Source organism: Dipodomys ordii, unplaced genomic scaffold (genome assembly GCF_000151885.1).
Source record: "Dipodomys ordii isolate 6190 unplaced genomic scaffold, Dord_2.0 Scaffold5, whole genome shotgun sequence".
Classification (NCBI taxonomy): Eukaryota; Metazoa; Chordata; class Mammalia; order Rodentia; family Heteromyidae; genus Dipodomys; species Dipodomys ordii.
The window spans coordinates 27,578,771-27,587,676 of record NW_012267221.1 but is presented as its reverse complement, the minus strand read 5'-3'; the positions used below and the strand labels follow the sequence as shown (position 1 = coordinate 27,587,676).

The 8,906-nt window shown below is 38.8% G+C and overlaps 1 protein-coding gene across 1 annotated transcript in view; it reads left to right on the top strand.

Annotated features, from left to right (window-relative positions):
• Positions 1 to 8,906, top strand: part of Ttn (titin) — a 281,635-nt gene that overhangs the window by 249,222 nt on the left and 23,507 nt on the right. Inside the window, exons 278-289 of the mRNA XM_013027532.1 lie at positions 328 to 624; positions 722 to 1,309; positions 1,402 to 1,704; positions 1,810 to 2,106; positions 3,256 to 3,543; positions 3,661 to 3,960; positions 4,195 to 4,497; positions 4,585 to 4,890; positions 4,981 to 6,747; positions 7,054 to 7,347; positions 8,132 to 8,419; positions 8,533 to 8,832. Coding sequence (XP_012882986.1) covers positions 328 to 624; positions 722 to 1,309; positions 1,402 to 1,704; positions 1,810 to 2,106; positions 3,256 to 3,543; positions 3,661 to 3,960; positions 4,195 to 4,497; positions 4,585 to 4,890; positions 4,981 to 6,747; positions 7,054 to 7,347; positions 8,132 to 8,419; positions 8,533 to 8,832 — 5,331 coding nt within the window. The remainder of the gene's footprint in view (positions 1 to 327; positions 625 to 721; positions 1,310 to 1,401; positions 1,705 to 1,809; positions 2,107 to 3,255; positions 3,544 to 3,660; positions 3,961 to 4,194; positions 4,498 to 4,584; positions 4,891 to 4,980; positions 6,748 to 7,053; positions 7,348 to 8,131; positions 8,420 to 8,532; positions 8,833 to 8,906) is intronic.

The window sequence follows — 8,906 nt, the reverse complement described above, 5'->3', positions numbered from 1 at the left end:
TATACATGAAGAAAGTGTATGGTGATTTTTCCTACAAAAGAGAGAATAATTACAAAACTGTACCTCTTTTTTTATAAAAATGATGAATTGGAGACAGATTTTACCATTTAATCTGATCATTGTGACAGATTTGAATTCTAGTCAAGTAATGCCATAGCTTGGGAGAGTCTTCGTTGGCTCAAAAAAACTAAACTGGTCATATAAAAAGACTTAAGTCCAAGTAAATGCCTGGCCTTCATTTAAAAATTTTGTTTGACAATATATAAAGGATATATGTGGAGAAAAATTTTAACCATTGTTCCCTTTTGTTCGATGCTTTTTTCTTAGAAAAACCAAGCCCACCTGAAAAGCTTGGGGTAACGAGTGTATCCAAAGACAGCGTTTCTCTTAGCTGGTTGAAGCCTGAACACGACGGTGGAAGCAGAGTTGTACACTATGTCGTTGAAGCACTAGAAAAAGGACAAAAGAACTGGGTTAGATGTGCAGTGGTAAAGACAACCCACCATGTTGTTTCTGGTCTAAGGGAAAATCATGAATACTATTTCCGGGTCTTTGCTGAAAATCAGGCTGGGCTGAGTGACCCAAGAGAGCTCCTGCTTCCTGTTCTTGTAAAGGAACAGCTAGGTAGGTTTAAAGTTCAAAATTAATAACAGATGGACATTGATTGATTCAATCATTAGAAACTCTTTTTTACCTACATTGTCTCTACTTTTATTTTTAGAATCACCTGAAATTGATATGAAGAACTTCCCAAGCCATACCGTATATGTTAGAGCTGGTTCCAACCTTAAAGTTGACATTCCAATTTCTGGAAAGCCATTACCCAAAGTGACCTTATCCAGAGATGGTGTCCCTCTGAAAGCAACCATGAGGTTCAATACTGAAGTAACTGCTGAGAACTTGACCATTAATCTTAAGGAAAGTGTTACAGCAGATGCTGGTAGATACGAGATCACTGCTGCCAACTCCAGTGGAACAACCAAAGCTTTTATTAATATTGTTGTGTTGGACAGGCCTGGTCCTCCAACTGGTCCTGTGGCTATCAGTGATATAACTGAAGAAAGCGTGACTCTCAAATGGGAGCCACCCAAGTATGATGGTGGAAGTCAGGTTACCAATTACATTGTACTCAAGAGAGAAACAAGTACTGCAGTATGGACTGAAGTGTCTGCAACAGTTGCAAGAACCATGATTAAAATCATGAAACTGACCACAGGAGAAGAGTACCAATTCCGCATCAAGGCAGAAAACCGCTTCGGTATCAGTGATCACATAGACTCAGCTTGTGTTGTTGTGAAACTTCCATACAGTAAGTTGTGAAACTTTTAAAAATCCTGGCTTTTCCTTCACTGTTCATGTGTTAAATGTTTGTATTAACTATGGGCTCTCTCTCTTTTGTAGCAACACCTGGACCACCGTCTACACCATGGGTGTCTAATGTTACTCGAGAAAGCATCACTGTGGGGTGGCATGAACCCGTTTCCAATGGAGGCAGTGTCGTTGTAGGCTATCATTTGGAAATGAAAGACAGAAACAGTATTCTATGGCAAAAAGCCAACAAAATGCTCATCCGTACAACTCACTTCAAAGTCACAACAATCAGCGCTGGGCTTATTTATGAATTCAGGGTATATGCAGAAAATGCTGCTGGTATTGGGAAACCCAGCCATCCTTCTGAACCAGTCTTGGCCATTGATGCCTGTGGTATGTATTTGTCAGTTCTATCAGCTTAAGAATACAAACAGTATTCCTACAAAACAAAAGGAGATAATATGAATGCCATTAACCTGCTTTCTCTTATTACCACAGAACCCCCAAGAAATGTTCGTATCACAGATATTTCAAAGAACTCTGTCAACCTTTCATGGCAACAACCAGCTTTTGATGGAGGAAGCAAGATTACAGGCTACATTGTTGAAAGACGTGACCTTCCAGATGGCAGATGGACTAAGGCCAGCTTCACCAATGTTATTGAGACTCAATTCACTGTCTCTGGCTTAACTCAGAACTCTCAGTATGAATTCCGTGTCTTTGCTAGGAATGCTGTTGGTTCCATCAGCAATCCGTCTGAAGTTGTAGGCCCCATTACATGCATCGATTCCTATGGTAAGTATTTTATAGCTCTTTGAATCCCAGTAGCTACTTAACTCATTTTTTTCCTTAAGTTAATAACTAAGTTTATATATCTAATGGTGTTTGGGAAGAAATTATGAACTATCTATGATACCTAGGAAAATTTCTTAACTTCTCTAGACCTCTTAACTAAAACTGACAGATTCCAGCTGTAAGATATCTAAGTCTACCTTTAATCTCTTATTATTCTTAGTCTGTGTTGATGTTATCAGAGTGTGTTTAGTTATCAGAGTTAATCATTTTTCTCCATGAGTCTTTAAATAAGGGAAAGAAACAGAGTTCTCTTCCTTAGTTCTTCTAGCCCTATGATTAGTTCATTTTATACCAGAAAAACTGAGGCTTAGAGTGCTTGTGCAACTTCCTCAAGATCAAGAAGCTCATTAGTGATGAAGCTATATTGTCTAATGCCCTCTCTAATTCACTGTCAGCCCAAAATACTTAAACTTGACCATTCTGGGAAAATAAGTGACATATCCAACTGATAACTGTGTGAAAATTTAAATGCTATGAGAGTCAAGTACCTTGTGATACTTTCTAAAAGCTCTCTAATTTCAGAAAGGAAAGTAATCACTGATCATCTGGGTAAAAGTATTTGGTCCTATCCCCACATTAAGAATTCTAGGACCTCACTTTATCAGTCAAGATTTGTGGAAACTGAGTTTATAAACGCAGTGCCGCTTCTCATGGCCCTAAGAAGCCTGACATGAGGGTCTGACATCTATTGTCCACAGTTGTTACATATTAATGAACTCAGACAAGATAAAGGAATGGAGGGTAGCCACAGGAAGAAGAAAGAGAAACTAGAGTGAAAGAAAATGATTCATGCTGCTTATTCAACAATGTTCTCACTACCACATTATGTTTCATGTCGATAATAAAATGTATAATTAACTTCAGTGTACATTTAGAAGATACTTGAGTCCCTATGCAATTATTGCTTTGTTACTGGAGCACAAAAGCTGTTCACAGTCCTTCAAGTTATTAGTGGCTTATGAAATTGTATAGGTTAATAGGCTTAGAATTACAGTATACACCCACATAATTGAGTAAGGGCCAGTAACTTCATTTTGAGGTTATTTTGGTTATTTTTCATCCTCATAATAGTTTATGTTTCTCTTGCAGGTGGACCTGTAATTGACTTGCCTCTAGAATATACAGAAGTTGTCAAATACAGAGCAGGAACATCCGTGAAACTAAGGGCTGGCATTTCTGGCAAACCTGAGCCCACAATTGAATGGTATAAAGATGATAAAGAATTACAAACCAATGCACTGGTGTGTGTTGAAAACTCAACTGACCTTGCGTCTATACTCATCAAAGATGCCAACCGCCTTAACAGTGGAAGCTATGAATTAAAACTAAGGAATGCCATGGGTTCAGCCTCAGCCACCATCAGAGTGCAGATCCTTGGTAGGTGTTTAATATAGACTAGTGTCGTAATAATGACTAATGTTATCTAAAGCTTAGAAAGTTGAAACCAGTAAGCTTTTAAGAAGCACTCATATTGTTTTATTCTTTTATTGACAGACAAACCGGGACCTCCAGGTGGACCAATTGAATTTAAGACTGTCACTGCTGAAAAGATAACTCTTCTCTGGAGGCCACCAGCTGATGATGGTGGTGCAAAAATCACTCACTACATTGTGGAAAAGCGTGAGACAAGCCGTGTTGTGTGGTCTATGGTGGCTGAAAATCTGGAAGAGTGCATTATTACAACCACCAAAATTATCAAAGGAAATGAGTACATCTTCCGGGTCCGAGCTGTGAATAAGTATGGAATTGGCGAGCCACTGGAATCCGATCCAGTTATAGCCAAGAATTCATTTGGTGAGACATAACTTATTAAATAACTGAAGTACATGACAAATGTAGTAATAAGCTATTCTACTCGTCTGTGAATGGTCTCAAAATAGTTTTATTTTATATCACATCTCATTACCATCCTCTTCATGGGGTAAGAAAGAACATAAATGAAATTAATATTTTTAGATAGGATTTGAAGATCAAAATATATACTAATGTTGATCTGTTAAATTCACTGGTCTTTTTGTTTCTAAATAGTTACACCTGGGCCACCAAGCATACCAGAGGTGACAAAGATTACCAAGAATTCAATGACTGTTATCTGGAACAGGCCTGTTGCTGATGGTGGTAGTGAAATAAGTGGCTATTTCCTTGAAAAACGAGACAAGAAGAGTCTAGGGTGGTTTAAAGTACAAAAGGAGACTATCCGTGACACCAGACAGAAGGTGACAGGACTCACAGAGAACAGCGACTATCAATACCGAGTTTGTGCTGTTAATGCCGCTGGAATGGGTCCATTTTCTGAACCTTCTGATTTCTACAAAGCTGCAGATCCTATCGGTAAGGACCCACAAATGCAGCATCTTTTGTGTGGTCAAGTTGTACATGACTGTTGTGTAATAACCATCTCATGAATGGTCATTCCAGATCCTCCGGGCCCTCCTGCCAAGATCAGAATTGCAGATACAACTAAGTCATCCATCACCCTTGGCTGGAGCAAACCTGTCTATGATGGGGGAAGTGCTGTTACTGGATATGTTGTTGAAATGAGACAAGGAGAGGAGGAAGAATGGACTATCGTCTCTACCAAAGGAGAGGTCAGAACTACAGAATATGTGGTATCTAATTTGAAACCTGGAGTCAATTACTACTTCCAAGTGTCTGCAGTAAACTGTGCTGGACAAGGAGAGCCTATAAAAATGACTGAGCCTGTACAAGCTAAAGATATACTTGGTATGTACGACTGGTATGATGATGTTTTTATTAGATTACTTTCAGTACTTATTTTCTTGCTTACTATATATGTCCATTTTGTGTCTACAGAGGAACCAGAGATTGACCTAGATGTGGCTCTCAGGACCTCTGTTATAGCTAAAGCTGGTGAAGATGTACAAGTGTTGATTCCCTTTAAAGGCAGACCTCCACCTACTGTCACCTGGAGAAAAGATGAGAAGAACCTTGGCAGCGATGCCAGATACAGCATTCAAAACACTGATTCATCTTCACTACTCATTATTCCTCAAGTTACTCGCAATGATACAGGAAAATATGTCCTGACAATAGAAAACGGAGTTGGCCAACCAAAGTCTTCAACTGTGACTGTGAAAGTACTTGATACACCCGCTGCCTGCCAGAAATTGCAGATGAAACATGTGTCCCGAGGCACAGTCACTTTGCTCTGGGATCCTCCGCTCATTGATGGAGGATCTCCCATAATTAATTATGTCATTGAAAAGAGAGATGCTACCAAGAGAACATGGTCTGCTGTGTCACACAAATGTTCCGGTACAACCTTTAAGGTAACAGACTTGTCAGAGAAAACACCATTCTTCTTCAGAGTTCTTGCAGAAAATGAAATTGGAATCGGGGAGCCCTGTGAAACTACAGAGCCAGTGAAGGCTGCTGAAGTACCTGCTCCCATACGCGATCTCTCAATGAAAGATTCAACAAAGACCTCTGTTATCCTGAGCTGGACCAAACCTGACTTTGATGGTGGAAGTGTCATCACAGACTATGTTGTGGAAAGGAAAGGTAAAGGTGAACAAACGTGGTCACATGCCGGCATAAGCAAAACCTGTGAAATTGAGATTGGACAACTTAAAGAACAGTCTATCCTGGAATTCAAAGTGTCTGCTAGAAATGAGAAGGGGCTGAGTGATGGTGTCACTATTGGGCCACTTACAGTGAAAGAACTTGTCATTACACCTGAAGTTGACCTGTCAGAAATCCCTGGCGCACAAATCTCTGTGAGAATTGGACATAATGTACACCTGGAATTACCTTATAAAGGAAAACCCAAACCATCTATCAGTTGGCTGAAAGATGGTTTACCATTGAAAGAAAGTGAATATGTTCGTTTCAGCAAAACTGAAAACAAAATTACCTTGAGTATCAAGAACGTCAAGAAGGAGCATGGAGGAAAATACACTGTTATTCTTGACAATGCAGTGTGTAGAAATTCATTCCCCATTACGATTATCACTCTTGGCCCACCATCAAAGCCCAAAGGACCCATTCGATTTGATGAAATTAAGGCAGACAGTGCCATCCTGTCTTGGGACATACCTGAAGATGATGGAGGAGGAGAGATTACTTGTTATAGCATTGAGAAACGGGAAGCTTCCCAAACTAATTGGAAGATGGTATGTTCCAGTGTTGCCAGGACAACTTTCAAAGTTCCTAATCTGGTCAAAGATGCTGAATACCAGTTTAGAGTGAGGGCAGAAAACAGATACGGAGTCAGTGAACCACTTGCCTCAAACATTATTATTGCAAAGCACCAATTCAGGATTCCTGGCGCCCCTGGAAAACCAGTAATATACAATGTCACTTCTGATGGCATGTCATTGACTTGGGATGCACCAGTATATGATGGTGGTTCAGAAGTTACTGGATTCCATGTTGAGAAGAAAGAAAGAAATAGCATCCTCTGGCAAAGAGTTAACACATCACCAATATCTGGAAGAGAATATAGAGTGACTGGACTAATCGAAGGGCTGGATTACCAGTTCCGTGTATATGCTGAGAATTCTGCTGGCCTAAGTTCACCTAGTGACCCAAGCAAATTTACCTTAGCAGTTTCCCCAGTAGGTAAGTGACCATTATTTGCTGAAATGTTTAATTAAACAAGCAACTATATTAGTAATAAATCTAACACTGCTTTCTTCCACATTCTTATCTAGCTTCCTGTCACTAGTGAATTGGTCATATGAAGCAAGAAGAATGATTTTTAAGTCAATACAATAAAAATAATTTAAAGTTATCTGAAAGACTAGAACAGAAACTTGAAACTAATGACTGTATTCTGAAATTTCACTCATGTTACTTTTCTACTATTGATGATTGAGAGATGGTTACAGGAGTAATGCTGCATTTAACTGTCTTATAATTTTTCAGACCCACCTGGCACTCCTGACTACATCGATGTCACCCGGGAAACTATTACACTTAAATGGAACCCTCCATTGCGCGATGGAGGCAGTAAGATTGTGGCCTACAGCATTGAGAAACGGCAAGGGAACGATCGCTGGGTTAGATGCAACTTTACTGATGTCAGTGACTGCCAATACACAGTTACAGGACTTAGTCCTGGGGATCGATATGAGTTCAGAATAATTGCAAGAAATGCTGTTGGAACCATAAGCCCACCCTCACAGTCTTCTGGCATTATTATGACAAGAGATGAAAATGGTAAGTATTTCCAACCAATAGCCAGAAGGCATTCACATTTTAAAACCAAAATTTTGAGGAGGTTTTCTTGCATATATCTCTGATTCTTAATCCACCAGTTTAATGAAAATCTAAATAAAATATTTGATTCTACCATAATGATAATAAAATAAGGAAATATTGTTGACCCCTAGGCTGTGAAAAAACAGAAATGTCATTTCATACAAACTACCCCGGGTTGCTATGTGGATGAAGTAGGTCTTTTTTTTACCCCTTAGATGAAAAGAAAACAAGTGTAATTGACTTGTCTGTTACTTTGCTTGATTCCCATATAAAATGCACCTAAGTAGAAATGGAGGTCTTACCTTTGTAATAAGAAGTCCACCAATAATAGCTGTCTACACTGGAGCTAAGATACAATGTACATTGAATTACACAATCATTACCATGCTTAAGTACAGCTGATAGCTTCTTACATGAACTTGTTTGATTATACAATGGTATTCAGAAGTAAATATTTTGTAACTATTTCACTTCTGTTTTAAAAGATGGCTGTGAAAAATTAATAACATGACAAGTGTAACAAAGGAAATATCTAATAATGTGCAAATACTTGCCAGAATCCTCTGGCATATATAATTGGATAGTCTAAACTCTCAATTTTCAACCTTGCTTTCAAAGTTGCTTTTCCTGGTCATTCCTTCCCAGGATTTATGATATAGTACTAAGAAAAAATCATGTTCGTATGTGTCTTTATTAAGCCAAAATAAAACATATTAATTTTTTTCTTCTGTTTCTTTCATAGTTCCACCAACAGTAGAGTTTGGCCCTGAGTACTTTGATGGTCTTATTATTAAGTCTGGAGAGAGCCTTAGAATTAAAGCTTTGGTACAAGGAAGACCAGTACCTCGAGTAACTTGGTTCAGAGATGGAGTAGAAATCGAAAAGAAGATGAATATAGAAATAACAGATGTGCTTGGATCCACCAGTCTCTTCGTTAGAGATGCTACTCGAGACCATCGTGGTGTATATACAGTAGAAGCCAAAAATGTATCTGGCTCTACAAAAGCAGAAATTACTGTGAAAGTACAAGGTACTTTTAAAATATCTCCTCAGTGTTAAAATGTATGGGACTTGGGTAAGAACAACTTAATTATACCTTAATGAATAGGAAAATAAACTAACCCTGGAAACTTTTGCTTATAGATACACCTGGAAAAGTGGTTGGGCCAATAAGATTCACCAATATTACTGGTGAGAAGATGACTCTGTGGTGGGATGCACCACTCAATGATGGCTGTGCACCTATTACTCACTACATCATTGAAAAACGAGAAACCAGCAGACTTGCTTGGGCACTCATTGAGGATAAATGTGAAGCTCACAGTTATACTGCTATCAAATTAATAACTGGCAATGAATACCAGTTCCGTGTTTCTGCAGTTAACAAGTTTGGGGTTGGCAGGCCACTTGAATCTGACCCCGTGGTCGCTCAGATACAATACAGTAAGTCCATTTTTTACTCGGTGCTATGCATAAATTAACTTTCCAAGTAAAAAAAAAATATCTAACTGAATTTT